Source organism: Arabidopsis thaliana, chromosome 3 (genome assembly GCF_000001735.4).
Source record: "Arabidopsis thaliana chromosome 3, partial sequence".
In the NCBI taxonomy this organism is placed as follows: domain Eukaryota; kingdom Viridiplantae; phylum Streptophyta; class Magnoliopsida; order Brassicales; family Brassicaceae; genus Arabidopsis; species Arabidopsis thaliana.
In genome coordinates, this window is record NC_003074.8 from 6,457,614 (window position 1) to 6,473,754 (window position 16,141).

At 35.4% G+C, this 16,141-nt stretch overlaps 4 protein-coding genes, 2 long non-coding RNA genes and 1 pseudogene across 8 annotated transcripts; 3 read left to right on the top strand and 4 right to left on the bottom strand.

The window, feature by feature from the left end:
• Nucleotides 1–63: 63 nt before the first annotated feature.
• On the bottom strand, nucleotides 64–2,112 carry AT3G18760 (Translation elongation factor EF1B/ribosomal protein S6 family protein). Of its 2 annotated transcripts, none has more exons than NM_112762.3 (2): nucleotides 1,763–2,112; nucleotides 64–553 (listed from the first exon to the last, which is right to left on the bottom strand). In NM_112762.3, the coding sequence occupies exons 1-2, from the start codon at nucleotides 1,943–1,945 to the stop codon at nucleotides 317–319; spliced, it is 420 nt and encodes a 139-aa protein (NP_566618.1). In that variant the 5' UTR covers nucleotides 1,946–2,112; the 3' UTR covers nucleotides 64–316. The 2 variants fall into 2 exon arrangements, with proteins under 2 accessions (NP_566618.1, NP_001078181.1); NM_001084712.1 differs by having other exon boundaries at nucleotides 77–538; nucleotides 1,763–2,014.
• A 90-nt stretch (nucleotides 2,113–2,202) lies between these two features.
• Nucleotides 2,203–5,488, bottom strand: AT3G18770 (Autophagy-related protein 13). Its single transcript, NM_112763.5, has 4 exons — nucleotides 5,134–5,488; nucleotides 3,569–4,907; nucleotides 3,300–3,481; nucleotides 2,203–2,779 (listed from the first exon to the last, which is right to left on the bottom strand). Exons 2-4 carry the CDS (start codon nucleotides 4,895–4,897, stop codon nucleotides 2,413–2,415), a joined length of 1,878 nt encoding a protein of 625 aa, NP_188507.1. The 5' UTR covers nucleotides 4,898–4,907; nucleotides 5,134–5,488; the 3' UTR covers nucleotides 2,203–2,412.
• A 2,646-nt stretch (nucleotides 5,489–8,134) lies between these two features.
• On the top strand, nucleotides 8,135–9,562 carry AT3G18773 (RING/U-box superfamily protein). Its single transcript, NM_180279.4, has one exon. It carries the CDS (start codon nucleotides 8,691–8,693, stop codon nucleotides 9,351–9,353), a length of 663 nt encoding a protein of 220 aa, NP_850610.1. The 5' UTR covers nucleotides 8,135–8,690; the 3' UTR covers nucleotides 9,354–9,562.
• AT3G18775 (uncharacterized protein) lies at nucleotides 8,718–10,402 on the bottom strand (the record flags this gene model as incomplete). Its single annotated transcript, NM_001338357.1, has 3 exons — nucleotides 8,718–8,817; nucleotides 9,057–9,157; nucleotides 10,310–10,402. 3 exons carry the CDS (start codon nucleotides 10,400–10,402, stop codon nucleotides 8,718–8,720), a joined length of 294 nt encoding a protein of 97 aa, NP_001326282.1.
• A 288-nt stretch (nucleotides 10,403–10,690) lies between these two features.
• Nucleotides 10,691–10,934, bottom strand: AT3G03765. Its single transcript, NR_141034.1, has one exon. It is a non-coding gene; the product is annotated as an other RNA (long non-coding RNA).
• Nucleotides 10,935–12,582: 1,648 nt separating this feature from the next.
• AT3G18777 lies at nucleotides 12,583–13,563 on the top strand (annotated as a pseudogene). The gene has a single exon.
• Nucleotides 13,564–14,687: 1,124 nt separating this feature from the next.
• On the top strand, nucleotides 14,688–15,001 carry AT3G03775. The gene has a single exon (NR_141035.1). It is a non-coding gene; the product is annotated as an other RNA (long non-coding RNA).
• Nucleotides 15,002–16,141: the final 1,140 nt, after the last annotated feature.

Sequence of the window (16,141 nt, forward strand, 5' to 3'; positions counted from 1 at the left end):
ATAATTTTTCCAAGTCCTAAAAACAGAGAAACGCTCTCCCCATGCAAATATGACGTGTCAATACACGTGGCATTTAATTCGGGGTTGTCAACCCAATTGATGACGTTGAATATCCACTAGGAAAATAGCGAAAACAATAAAACACATGAAATTTAGTTCAATTTACCTAAAAATTATTATTACATAAAATTAATTTATTTCATTGTCTACGCAAAACGCATACCACCACTTCATGTAACCAAAAACATTCATAACCATTGAAGGGGACTCCCATGAAGAAATTGTCTGAGTAAACATTTCAAAGAAATTGATTTCCTCATCGTGATAACCCTAAAATGTTGTTGTCATCTTCGTCCGAGGAGGATCCATCATATAAGCTCCCACTAGTGAGTCTGTTAGGCACAGTCAGACTATCTTCCTTTTCCGACTGTCCAATCTTGATGTCACGGTGTTTAACTAAGAGCCAGCGCAGCAGTTTGTCTTCCTTGTTCAGGTAGTGAAGCTCCTTGTTCATGTTTGGAGTTGTCATCATTGTTATCTGCATCAATTGTCCCTGCAAAACATTCACCCGATATGAAGGCAGAAAACACTTAGCAAACGCATGACTCTGCAGATTAGTAAGAGAGGAAAGCTAATAAAAGTGGATGTTCAATTTTCACTCTCTGCAGATTCTATCAAAAATACATAGGAGATTGATGTTTAAAGCTTTTGTACTGATACTCTCAAAACATATGATAATCCTACATCTATAGTTGATCGAAACAAATGTATCCCGTTACTTCCTAGGTATGTATGAATTATATATTCTCCTTCTGTTCCTATATAGCCAAATTGTCTAATAACAGAAACAGTTTGAAGAAAATGTATAAGCGAAAGCTGCGATTATTTGTACCAGGTTATCTTACAAGTAATCAAATTTCAAACTGAAGATCCAAAGCACAATCAAATTCTTTGGACAATTCAGTAGATAAGAACTTATCTAGAATCCTAGCTGTTGTATTACCCTCATCAGGATTTTCTGGAATCTTAAGTTCGAAAGGAAACACTGTCGAGGAAATGAAAATCTACAAAATACCATAGACTAAACGCAACGTTTGTGACTAGTAAGAAATCACAAAACAAGTATCACTTCAGGATCGTAGCCAGTATTTGTGTACAAGACCGCATAATTTCCCCCAAGTCCAGCTATTTAACCATAAGAATCAATCAGAAAGTTACAAGACACAAAGCTTTTTCGAAAGGCCAACCTAAAACATAATGCTAATAATAAGATTGCTTATCTATCTACGGTTATAGCATCAAACTAATAATCAAACTCCACACTGAAGATCCAAAGCAAAATCAAGCTCTTTGAACAATTGACTAAGATAGGAACCATTCTAGAATCCTACTGTTCTGTTATCCTCATCAGGATTTTATAAATCGGGTAGACAAAATCACGCAAAAACAACCTTTACTAGTAACAATATGATGATTTTGCTTCAAGAATCCAACTGAAAGTTAAACTAAGCGTAAGTAATCTGGGCGAAAGAAGTATCAGTCCATGGTCGTAGCAAGCATTTGAGTAAAATGACTGTATAAATTCCCAAAATCTAGCTATCTAACCATAAGAATCGATCAGAAAGATGAAAAAGACAAAGCTAACACAAACCTAAACTAAAATGCTAATACCATTGAATCGGCCTGGAGAAAATCCTGATCAAACAAACTCTACGGACTCATAAACCATCGATTCAGTAAGAAAACTAACGAAATTGAATACCTGATAGTGTCTTCCGTCGAGCTTTCTAATACCGTAACCCAATTCGACCTTGCCAAAGGATTTGATCTCGGTGAGGACGCCATTTCTGCTGTAAACGTGTTTACCAATGCGCGCAACGAGGTCGATGAGGCCCTCCTTCCTGATTATAGGCTTGAACAGAAGCATACAGTCGTAGAGCGGCATTTTTGATCCTTCTTCCTTCCGACAAGAGATTAGCTCTGGCTTGTTCTCTCAGGTTTACCTTAGGGTTTTAGTCTTCTCAGATTTCGCCGATTGGGTCATTACCAAACGGCGACGTGTTGTTAAGTTTTTTTTAGTGAAAACGACATCGTGTTGCTATATATATTATTTTTGTCTGAGAGTTCTTAAATTTGATTTGGAAAATGAAATAAGAAATTGTAGAAAGCTTTCATATTAGTTGACAACAAATGAAAGCTTTGTAATGATTATAAATAGTAGTTAACATATGTTTACCATTTTATTTACATGGAATTTTTTTTCTTTTTTTCCTGGGTATAAGTTTATTTACATGGACCAATATCATCCAAAGAGTAGAGAGCTTAATATTATTTACATAGGCACACATTATATGAAAAAAAAAAAAAAAAAAAAACAAACCGAAACCCAAAATGGGTCAAGATTCTGAAACATCAAACATCAAAGGGTGAAGTAATAGTAACCGAGGAAGGGTTTGATGTGGATTGACCAAGCAACAAATGATTCTTCATTTCTTTGTAAGACCTCAACTCTTCCAAAGCATCAGCTGTTGTCTTTGAGGCCAGAGCAATCCCCGAGGCTGTGATAGACGCTACTGCTATCTCATGAGCCCCTGCGGGTTTGTTGTTGTTCGAGCAAATTTCAGGTCTGGAAGATTCAGAGACATCTTGTCTGAGAGGTGGCGCTTTCTTCAGCATTCTCACAAGGGCACCAACTGCAGCATCTTGGGACTTCTTCGGGTATGACCCGCTTGAATCGAATGGTTCATGTATGTCTCCTCTGTGGTCAAACGACCCTGGTCTGAAATAAGGCAGTAAACCAAAAATCAGTTTCTTCTACTGGAAACAGTTACAAAACAAAGTCTCAAGAACTGAATCAGAAACCTTGAGACGAACCATTTCAAGTCATTATATGATTAACTTATTATCCCCAAATATATCATGATATTAGTGATAGAGAAGAGTTACGATTTCTTGGTTTCTCTACTAAACAGTTCTCTTTCTTCTTTTTAAAAGATCAGTACAAGAATACCCCAAGATTGATCGAAGCTACACAGATACAGAAGCATTACAGTAACCATTTCGGTCTTATGGCTGTAAAATCTCAAAGAAAGAAAGAACATGAACTAGCTTCTTAAGCCCTACTGATTAGCATAAGAGGCCAGGATTAGTAAATCACTTATTTAGAAAGTCAATTGGTTTTGAAATATAATAGCTATCCACTTAGAAGGACAACCTAAAGCAATCAAAATATTAAATGCTTGGGCTGTAGATAAATTGGAAAGGAGAAAATGAGATATGTAAGGTTTTTAAGACCATACCTGCTATTCCGATCTGTAATATCATCATACTCAACATCAAATGGGCAAGGGAAATCAGGATCATCAAAATCGTCTTGGAAAGATCTACTGGAACTCCGGGAAAATGATATCCGCGGAGAACTGCTGGAAGACGGCCTCACCCCAGAAGGTCTTCTAAAGTCATCTCTCCCATAAAGAAACAGCTAGAAGGATAATGAATATCAGTTTAACTCGTTAAGTCACATGATCAAGAAAACAGATAAAAGATAAGACATGTGGAGTACGTTTACCTTATCTATTGCTGCTCCAGATTCACCAGGACCCAAGTTTCTCACAGGCTTCAACGAAGCGTGTCTCGACAACTTCAGATGAGCAGAAGGTGCCACAACGTTTTCTTTGGACTGGAAAGTTGGAGCTGGTATTCTGACTGGAGCACTTTCAGTACGTGTGATGCCTCTTGGGACGGCGTGTTTTGGTGCTGAAGGAGAAGGAGGAGGGGAGAAATCTTGACAAGGAGAATACTCTTCGGGGTAGCTTTCCTTCCTACGACCAGTGGGTATATCAGAAGGGTGAGGAGGAAGATGACGAGAGCAAGGATGTGAAACCAATGCATGTGAATCCGAGCGTGTAGGCGATGGTGAGCAAGAAACAGAAGGTGGAGATGCCTTGTAACGATCGAAACTCCAGCTATGGCGCCTTTGAAATGGCAGCAATGGAGGAGAACCATATGAAAGAGGAAGGGAAGGGAACCTCTTTAAAGGATCAGCCAAGGGACTTCCAACATAATCGGTTATAAATGTTGGAGACATAGGTGTAGAGTGTTCGCAACTGACATCTGAGAGAGAACGATATAAAACCGATAAGCAAAGTCTACCACAGATCGTTTCAACCGGTGTGAAAGAAAACTTCTGCATTTCTGCTTCTTCTTTACGAGTGAATGGCTCAACTATAGAAGGGACCCTAGGAACAAGCTTGAACTTGAAGATCTGCCCCGAGGAATTGAGTTCCCGAAAAATCTTATAAGCAGGTAAAAGCCTAACCATGACAAACAATGATCTAAGCAGCAGAGTAGCTTTCTTATACATCACTTGCAACTTATTACTGCTTGACCTCCTGCTACTAGTAGTAACAGATTCCCTGATCTTCCTATTATCATATTGCACCACCCATCTCTCAATAATCTGCTCGTTCTTAGTCTCACATCCCAATTCATCTTGATCAGAATTCCAACCAGACTGATAATCTTTCCCGGAGAAGTTCCTGATAAGCTCCCTTTTACCAGACTGATCACCAACAAGTGGCCTCACCACAAGAACAACATCAACAACCAAAGGCTCAAGACTGCTTCTCCGCCCGATATCGAAACTCTCTAAAGCTGCAGGACATTCCCTAAGAGCTAGATTGAACCATTTGTCTCGAGGTCTAACACTCGAGGAAGAGGAAGAAGATGAGGAAGGAGAACAAATCATCTGCTCACCACTAAAGTTCCTTGAAGACATAAAAGGAGTCCTTGATTCGAGAATGATGTGAAGGCTTTTAGCAAAGAACTCAAATATGATCTGTTCTGCTTTAGCTCCTTCTGAATTGTTGTTGTTACTCCTGTTGTGTGAAGATGACATCTTTCTTTTTCTGAGAAACCAATCAATTGAGAATAGTTCAAAATCAGTAACCCTACTAATTCCACATTTGATCAAACCGATCATAATCTCCAGTAAAAACCCAGAATCATAAATATAGTTCTCGATGATCTAAGAAACAAAAATCAGAGAGTAGAAACAAAAAAGAAAAACTCAACCCAGAACAGAGCAAGTAGAATACAAAACTCACGAACTCATGAAAAAGTAAACATCAGTACCTTACCGAGTCACCACCGACTTGTGTCGCTGCTTTTTAAGTCTTCTTCTTCTTCTTCGAACTTATTCTTCACTGTTTTTTTTTTATATAAGATTTTATCGGCAAAATTGAAAGAACCCTAAACGACGATTGTTAAAAAAAAAGGACAAAACTTTCGATTACAAAAAGTTAGTGTTGCGAGTTCAAAACTATGGGAGACGAAATTGAATCAAAACCATGAGGAATATCTGGAAATCAAGCAAGTTAGTTATCGTCATTATCAGATAAGTAATACTAATTCGTTCATTCTAAAATTCTTTATTTTTCCAGAGACGATTTGATATCTTCTTCGTGACTCGTTCGATACACACTTAAATACTTTCAATTTTTTTATTTTAGTTTTTTTTCGAAAATTATTATATATATATTTTTTAATTTTGTTAGTGGGTCCCATAAACTAGGTCCTTCGTAGGTAAGGGAAGTTTGGAATATATAGTTTCAGTTTATTTATTTATGTGACCGAATGTTATAAATTTTTTACTCTTTGGCTTCTGCAATTAAAATTAGCTAAATGTTTTTTTTGAGGAAAGATTTGTTGCAACTGAACAAAAGAAATTGATGCAAATTATTTATTTTGTTTATTGGATATGCATCATAAGATGTGATAATATAAAAAAATATGATTTTTCTGATATACAACTTTTTTTTTTTAGTTATAAAAATGTAGATACGCAATGAAAAAAAAAAATTAATAAGAAAAAAATCATAAGTCTAAGATATGAGATAACAGCAAATCATGAAAAGATGACTATGTAAAGCAAAAACGGATAAAGTTTTATTAAAAAAAAAAAAAAAAAAAAAAAAAAAAAAAAAAGACTGATTAAAATTTGATTAAAAGTTAGATTTATCAATTTTTAAAATTATCTATTCAATTGTGTATGTAAAATGTTAATCTTTGTAAATTTTAAATTAAATCATCCTAAAATCTTTGATAATTTTCTCTATATTTGCTTTTGTTTAACTTTGGGAAAACTGTTTATTTTCTTCTTGAACTAAGTTGTTTTATCCCATACATACCCATAATTTTTTTCTGTGCTTAAACCCTCATGAACTTCAATATAATTTGAATTTACAACACAAATTTTTAAAACAGATTTCATTAGTTTTTAACAGACATGATGACGTGAGAACTTCACACACATTGAATAAGTACGACATGCAAACTAAAAAACAGATACTTTAAACAATTTTTGTAACATTAATATCTGCGTCTATTACATTTTCATATGTGCTTGTGTTGGATCGATCATATAAAAATGAGCCACAAATAGGTTTTAGTTGGGCCAAAAATAAGCCCAATTGAATTGGGCGCTAATATGAATTTGAATTTGAGCCCATATACAATTTCAAACGAAATTTTGTATGTTTGCTAATTGGTAGTCTTTGGCTCTATAACGCACTTCTTCGAAACCAGAACACAATAATAGATGTTAGAGTTGGATGATTAATCTTAATAGAAAGATCACTTTAAAACATAATCCTCCATTGAGCCAAAGTGATGTTTCAAACATAAAATATTTTTCAAACACATCAACACTAAGGATCCAAATAATAGATGTTGTACACATGTTTCTCTTTCCATCCATTAAAAACAAAATATCAACTCTAAGGCTATACTATACTATCGATTTTATGAAGCAAGAAAAATCTTTCTAAACATATTATATGCTGCATGTATTTGTTTCACCCTTTGGGAATGTATTCTAAATTAAGGATGTTTAAAACTATGACTATTAATTTCGACGTGGAAACTAGTATCATATTGAACTTTCTTGTAAATAAATTCTTTTTTTTTGGTAATGGGTAAATCACTACGAGATTTCAATATTTAAATTCAATAACTTATCATTAGACTACCTGACATGCAAAATATTTCCCATGATGCACCAAGTACTAGAGAGATAAATGATGAATCCTATATATCTCATAAGTTTCTCATCAATTGCTCATTAAATTAATTAAAAGAGGCAAAAAAGAATTAAAAAATGATAGAAAAGTAGGGTTAAAAAGCAAAATATCCCACTTGTGATTTTTCATTTTTGGCGGTGGTCTAATCCATGTCCACAACCACAAATTCAACCATATCTCTCCAAGTCTCTATCTAGAATTAAATCAACATATAAATACACAAATTATAAAGCTATTTATACACTAAAGCCCCTTTCTAATTTAAAAGTTATGAATATTTACTCAAAATTTGATGTGTTACTGTTAAGTAAGAGGAATATATATAATGGTATGTAGTATATGCTTAATTATCAATGTTAAAGTTTTTTTGTAACATCTTAACAAGCACTGCAAGTAAATTAGTGAGCCGAGGACGACCCTCAGGGCTCAGGCTGCTGGAGAATTGGGTTTCGGTTTTTATAACTACATAAAAGAAAGAATAAAAAAAACATGAAACGAAAACAGTTGATTAAAAGCTAGTAAACACGTACGGGACCATTAAGGTTTGGGAAGATCATGTCCACCAAAAAGACAAAACTTAAAATCCAGACGATAACGTTTGTGGAGTAGACGATATTGAGCAGATTACATCTGTTTCGTTTTCTCCTTCTTCTTTTTTCCTTTTTCTCTTTAATCTGTTTTGTTTCCTCCTTTTTATATTGTTGCTTTTTTAGCAAAAAATATGAATTAAAAACTATATAATACAAAGCTCACATATATGCAGGCAGACAAGTTTCTGGTTTAGATCTTGAGATATCATTCCAATATCAGTAAAGAAGATTTTGCGTATATTACCAGTAAAGAGTAAAGAGACTAATATCATCAGATCAACATTGACCTATCTATCTTTTTACTGTCACTATTAGTAACCGTTATTCTAAAGTACATTTGTATATTATATAGTAAATTATGTGACTTTGGTTGCAATCATTTCCAAAAATTAGGTAATTTACTGAAAGGAAAAGAAATAAACGTTTTCAGATATATTTTGATTTTTCTCTTAAAAAACAGTGAGAATTATGAATGAAGCGACACGACACATGTGAGAAAAGCTCAATAATACATGAGAATTATAGAGCAACAAAACACAACACTGCTTTACAACTATCAAATACTAGTGTCGCCAAACCATCATAATAGAGATACAACTCAACAAATGTCCTCTTGATTATAATCAGAATTATATATTATTATATGATACAATACCTATCAAGTTTTGTTTTTGGTTGTAATCAAATTATTTCTAGGACGAAATGATTGTCCCTACAAAGCAATTGGTAAGGATATGGTAAGAGGCACAATCTCTCTTTATACACAAAGGAAGGACTCATGGGATTGGATAAGCTCTTTCTGGGTCCCTAATTCCTCATTTCATTTTCAGAGAAAGAAGTTTCCAAAACCAACATTTAGTGATCTCTATATATTATATTCCTATTCCCCACTAAGTATCATCAAAGCTATATATAAACACCACTTTGAATCACCCAAGGCAATAAACCAAACCAAAACTTCCTAAGAAAAAAAAACAGAGAGATTTTTTTTCTCTTTCTAAAGCTTTTTTATAGAGTAAAGATGTTTTCAGAGCACTTACCTTCTTCTTCATCTCAAGTTTTCCAAGAACACTTCATCGACAGTTTCGTCTCCAGAAAATTGCTTCAGCAGATCCCATTTGCCCACAACGCTCAACAAGCTCATGTACCTGATAAGAACAACTTGAGCGGCAATGTTCTCATGCTGCTCTCTATCCTTTTGTGCGGTATCATCTGCTCCCTCGGGTTGCATTACATAATACGTTGTGCATTTATACGTTCTCGAAGTTTCATGATCTCTGATCCCATCTCTATCCCATCCACACCAAGAGATTCATCAGTAAACAAAGGGATCAAGAAGAAAGCTCTCAAGATGTTACCAGTTGTGAATTACTCACCTGAAATTAACCTGCCAGGGGTCGGTGAAGAGTGTGTCATCTGCTTGTCTGATTTTGTTGCTGGAGAACAGCTACGTGTACTTCCCAAGTGCAACCATGGATTCCACCTTCGCTGCATCGACAAATGGCTTACGCAACATATGACTTGTCCGAAATGCAGACACTGTCTGGTTGATACATGCCAAAAAGTCTTAAGTGACTGCGATGCAGCTGATCAAGTGGCAGCGACAGCAACGGAGAGCATAGATATCAGAATTTCTCCTCTAGAACCTGAAGCAAGAGTAGCCACTTTTAGAGAAAGCAGCTAGAGTATGCCAACAAAACAATCATAATTTCAAATTTTGGCTCTCCAGCAAGATTATAGTTTCTTTATGTCACTAGCCATAGGATGTCAAAATCAAACACAGCAGAGTTTTTTTTTTGCCTTTTGTTTTTCTCAAAGAGTACAGAACATATACCTTAAGCTTTCTGTGGCATCATACGTTCATCAGAATTATCTGAATCTCTACTTCTTTGCAATACTCACAGCCAAGACTGACAATCGAAATTGTCATCTGCCAAGAAGCTTTTCAGAAATTTCCTCTGCATATTCAAATCACAATCACAGAGTAGAACTAGTAACTAAGGTCTGGAAAGAAATGGTTTCAATGAAGCTTTGGGCACCAAGACCAAGGTGCATGAAGAAGCAGTACTAAGACTACAGAATGTGATCTCAGTCTGACCTAATCGGTTACATATCTATTCACTCACTCACCAACTTGGTAGACTAACACCATCAATAGCCCCATTTGACCCACAGTGAGTTATTTGGTTAAGAATAAATAAGGGATTCTTCGTCGCAATGATAAAGAAATGAACTCAGTGTGTTTGGAAAGAGTAATGGACCCAACACATAACAAGGTCAAACTAATCCACCTAAGTATGTGGGTAGAAGTCAAACCTAAAAGCTACTTTGAGGAATGCTTATAGTATTTTAAGATATCAGGCAACACCAACATGGTATAAGATCATAATGGAAAGCTCCACTTTAACAATCAATCATTTTTCTATAACAAGAAGGAGCTGCTAAAGTGATAACACATGTCCATTGGCAGATGTACCTATGCTAACACATCTCTATTGGCAATAATCTGCAATTACCACACTCAAAATCCAAATAGTAGTCATTTAAAACCAAGATAAGAGAACAAAACATTTCCATCCAATCTAAAGAACATGGCTAGATTGCCAAGATCTATATAATTCAATGAAGTCTAGAATTTACCTCAACTGAGAGAAGTTGAAGCCTATCGACTTGATACATAGCTTGATATGTATCCCCATCTTTAACAATTTCTCTGAATATCAAACTCCCCATCCTGAAACTGAAGCAAATCCGAGTCATGCTAAAATAAAGTTGGAATCCACAATCCTGAGTAAACTACTGATAACTGATTTAACTATGAGCAGAATGCTGAGATTATTTTTCAATGTCACTGTGAGATCTTGGAAATCTGAATTTTAAAATGGAACAAGATTTCATAAACAAAAAGAGCTCCAGATAGATCTTAAAGATCCTAGTCACTTGTGATTGGAGTGAAATAGATAAAGTGCAAGAAAAAAATATATTTTACACTGCCCGAGTAAGAAGTGAGAGCTTAATAGCAAATGAGGCTTTGCATAGAAAAGAAGTGTCATTGGTTAACAACATAAGAATGTGATTTACAGGTAACATAGGTCCACTATGCAGCTGAGAGATATGAAATGATATAGAATCTTACTGTTGTACTAGATCATAGTCCGAGATAATTGCAACGAATTGGTAGGTGCAATTTTCCTGTGGGGAGAAGAAAGATCTATTATTAGCATAAAGGAAAATCCAACGGTAGTTGTGAAGGAGAAGGATTAAAATAGTATGATAGAGCGTTAGGCAAAGCCTTCTTGTTGGACCAAAAACTTAAATCAATAAGAAGACACATAGTTCAACTTTTTCGAGTATAATGGATAGTAGAGGTTCAGTAATTCAGAACCATGCAACTGAAAAATCGAAAAAGTCTGTCGGCATACCATTGTAGAGGAAAATAGCTGGACACAAAAAGTCTGTCGGCATTACCAATTCATCCAAGCCAAAATTGAAGTTCTCTGCATAATCATGAAAAAACATTAGTAGGAAAAGATTGAAAGAAGTTACCAAATGACAATCAGTGAGAAATGCAAGTGAATGGCAATAATTCTGTCCCACCAAGGACAAGTCAGACACTGAACATCAATAATGAACCTAGACAAATAATTAAAAAGTACAAAAGCTCTGTATTAGAAATTGCAAATTCTAGCACAAGAAAAGATTTAATTAGTGTGCTCCTGAAATTATTGTCATGGCTCTTCAAACACATTGAATGCGGCCAAACCAAATCAAAATCAAATGCATCCGGAAAAAGTGTTCCAAATACAACTTATCTCGACTCATTCAGAGAGATACAGTATTGATACAACTTAATTATTGCTTATCATATTCCTTTACTTTAATAATCACAAGGTAGGAAGAGCACCAAAGCAAGAATGTCAACCAAAGAACGCACGAGTATCACATGGTATTCCAAGCAACATAAAAGCAATAAAGGCAAAGTTTATCACTTTCAGGCAGGGATAAAAAAACAGACCACTATATGTTCTTACCAGCTATATGGAACCTAGTGGCATGAACAAAAGGAAAGACAAATCATTTTCAGATTGGCTTAAAGCTTTTCTGTAATTTTCAGAGAGAGACTAGTGAGGAAGGATAGATCTTCCCTGCTTCGCAACATCAACTTTTTCCCCAAAATACAAAAAAATCTATGCCAAAAGAATGCTTAGATAAACTATTATCATCGAAAAATCTTGCTTTAGTTACGTGCCACAGTAAGAACGTTTGAATCTAGATTCATGTAGTTTGCGCTGGCAATTTGCAGTAGAAGACAATATATCATAAAGTAAGCAAAAGGAAACTATATAGATCATCTGCTTTAGCTATGATTTAAATCATATGTACGAGACTGGCTTAGATAAAGGAGCAGAGCTGGACACTAATTTAGAGTGATCTTTATCGATAAAAGTAGCCTTTAACAGGAATCATGGAAGGGGCTTTTTGCCTTCTGGCTGCTAACAAACTTTGGTTTACTACGGACGAGACTGGCTTCCTGTTTTCCAAACAAAAGTCCATGAACGTTTCGCTATTCACCACAAAAACACCAAAAATTGAAACAACAAAGAAAGAGAGAGGCAAGTGACATGAACCAAGACCCAAGTAATGTACTATCTGAATGCTATTCCAAAGATGGAAAGTTCATGGCGGCTCTAGCTAAAGCTCATGGGTCCCTGTGAGCAATTCTAGGTGATTTGATTTGCAAAAGCCACTGCCACATGTCACTACCATAGCAGAAAATGGTACGATGGGCCCATTTTCCATATGAAACCACACTAAGATTATACAAATTCAGTGGAGAATCCATATAAGATGCAGACTATTAAATAAAACAAAACACTAAAGGACCTTGCTAATTTTGCTAGCATCCACCAACCATAATTCAGAAAATTCAATTAAAACATTTTCTCACTAAATGTAAGAAAGTATATGGAAACCTTTACCTTTCCACTATATATAGAACCTGCAACAGAAACACAGAAGATCTATCAATCTAACTCTTCAAACTAGGTTATCATGTCGACCGCAACTTCTGCTCCCACTACCAAACCAACTGAGCTCTTCCAAGATATTCGGGGAGATTTTTACTCAAGAAGACTGCTACTTCATACAGCTTATCAACCACCTACTGCGGCATCACCGCCGTTTGCAGATGCTCATGAAGCATCACACTCCTACCAAAGTCATATGAGCTTTGATGCAAATGTTGTCATGGTCCTATCAGTCCTCTTATGTGCACTAGTTTGCTCACTTGGACTGCATTCTATCATAAGATGTGCACTAAGGTACTCCAATTTATTATCATCCGAAGCTAGTGACGAGTTCTCAGTTCGCTTGGCCAACACAGGGGTCAAACAAAAAGCCTTGAAGAGTTTCCAGACGGTAAGCTACACAGCAGAACTGAAGCTACCTGGCCTAGATACAGAGTGTGCCATATGTCTCTCGGAGTTTGCATCGGGAGAGCGAGTCAAGCTTCTGCCGAAGTGCCACCATGGATTCCATGTCCGGTGTATAGACAAATGGCTCAGTTCACACTCATCTTGTCCCACCTGCAGGCACTGCCTCATTCAGACTTGCAAAAAGATAGCTGGGTACAGTGAGACGGAATCATCACCTAATCAACCACAACAGAACGTGCATATATCACCGCTAGGACCGGAATCATTGATACGCGGTTTTAGCTAAACACAGTCAACTAGGCTTAGGTGCAGTTATCTTTTATAACCTGATATACATGTACTGCCACACCTTTAGAAATAGTCAAGATCCCAAAGTATCTGAAGTTCAATATTCAAAAACAACGTAATCGTTTCCACTGTAAAGTTTTAAACATTATGAAATGTTGTTTTCTTCACTCTTTTACGCCAGAAAGTGTACATTCCACAAAACGACACTCCAATAGAAGATCTTAGACTCTCACGTCAGTGAATGAAATGATAAACAACTAAAAATCCAAAGATAAGGAAGCTGAGAAGGCAAAACACTCAAAACCAACCAACTTGGTCAACTAAGAGAATTCCTTAAATTCCCAGGTTATTAAAACATGGCTATGCCACTAGTGTCTTGTTTACTAGTAGTGATTATCATACAGATTAATGCAAAGCTATGTACAATAAATAAATTAGCACTCCACAATAGAAGACCGTTCTTGATTTTCTCTACCGACCTATATTGAGTAGGCTGTGATGATAAACACACAACATAAAAAACGTGACAAACTAAGACACAAAGAATTCACAAGACCCCACAAGAGAAAAAAAAGGCTTTGATATAATTCATCCACCGAAAATGAAGTTTATAGGTTACACCTAGAACAAATGGCATAAAGTAAAATGGAATCTGAGCATGAAACCACCCCTATAGTCAAATCAGATGATTAACAAACAAACATAGAAAAATGGGTGGTTTAAAATATAGTGCTAATCATCATAGAAAGTAAAAAATGGTACGATAAATTAAGAACCAGTGTTGGTGCTGTCAAATATCAACATCTATTCTACCAAATTGAGGTTGCAGATTCTGTACCATTAAGAGACCAAAAACCAATCATTTCACACTGAAAGAGAGAGCAGTAAATGTACTAGAACTGCCCTTAAATAGACAACCTTTGGAATATTTCGAGAGACGGAACTAATCAGTACAGTGTAAGAAGAAAGGCTAAACTAAAAAATACTGCATCAGACCAAAGTCCCATGGTTTCCAAATGAATTCTACATGTTCAAAACCCCTAGATGTGTCAACAAACACAAAAATCATTCTAGAATCGAGAAACTAAACGAGAAAGACAAGCAGGATCAATGTGGTTAAATTAATGTTCCAAGTTTCGACTTAATCAACTAAGCCCAGTGAAAATTAGGTGAAATTGATTTGAGAAATTTATACGAGAATCAAACGAAACTGCATGAATTAGAGTTTTAGTAGAGCGCAATTGGGAATTTGAAATATAAATACTACCTCAAATCTTGATATAGAAGATCTAATTGCTCAGCTCTGAAGATCACCTCTTCTTCCTTGGCGCCAACAATTTTCAGTACTCTAAAGCGACTGGACCAGTAGGTGTTCCGGGTCACCTCGCTTTGGGCCTATTAAAAAGCCCATTATGGTCTGGACTGTCTTTTTTTTTTGGCAAAGGGTCTGGACTGTCATGTTTATATTTTCCACATCAAATCAAGTCAAATTTTCCCAAATAAAAAGAGCATAATCATTTGTTTTGTGGACTTACCATTTGTTTCATAAATCCCGAAATTGATTTATACACAATCCTAACCAGTTAGAACCAGTTAGCTGCCGGTGTGCAACTATGAAGTCCATTCCTGATCGATATTTATATGGTTATAGGCTTATAGCCTAAGCTTATTCACCTAAAAACAAATCAATGGTTAGCTCTATAGTCAAGTTTTTTATTCATGTAATAATTGACTAACTTTAATAATTCAGTTATGTCATCCATTATGTAAAAGTGCATCAATCCTCAAAATAGAAAAGTTATATCGGTTATTATTTTAATTTTCAATATATAAGATAGTTAAATTTTGTGTTAAAAATAGAATAGAAAATGGAAATTTAGTAGAGTGATATTCCATATTACTTTATTGAACGGATGTCAGTATTGTTTGTGCTACTGCTATATATCGTCTCTAAAGTTTGTACGGATCGACCAGTATTAATGTACTATGTAGTCTAGTATTTGTGTTAGAGTTGTTACTGTATCAACTATCAAGTATCATCGCTCATATTCAAATTCGTATAATACATGTTGATAGAAAGGAAAAAAAATATAGATGATTACTTAATGTCACATGTATTTCGACCAAATGTTCTTTTATTTATAAACTTAAACGTTAAAAGAGTTTTCAAAACACATTCTACCTACAATTTTTCTTCTTTCACGTTGTTCTTAACTACAGAAGATTTGATCTCTACATTAAAAAATATATATATAACGAAACTCTGGAAACATCATTGTTCGATTGGTTTCTATTGCAAGTTGCATGTAGGGTTTAAACCGATTTTAATTTATATGGCACAAATCCATTATTCCAAAAAAGAAATAGAACTTTATGGGTGGATTGTGGTGTACCACTACTAGTAAAGTTGAGAGGAAAAAAGCTAGATCTCTGGGATCAAGCAAACTATTAATTACATACCAAATCAAGAAAACTAACCTTAATTGACTTTTCTCCAACAAAAGATATGAACGTGGCCTGCCATTTATATGAAAACTTTATAATATAAAAAACATGAACGTGGTCTGGCCTGCTTTGCATAAACCAACCCATATAATAAATAGTGAGAAAATTAAATGTAATGATAATAGTAGCAATGTATAAATCAAGAAGTAGTTTCGTAATGATGGACACAACGTTTTCGTAGGTGCCAGCTTCATCACCTTCCCACATTCTCTCTCTTTCTCACCTGGTACGATCGTAACCGGCA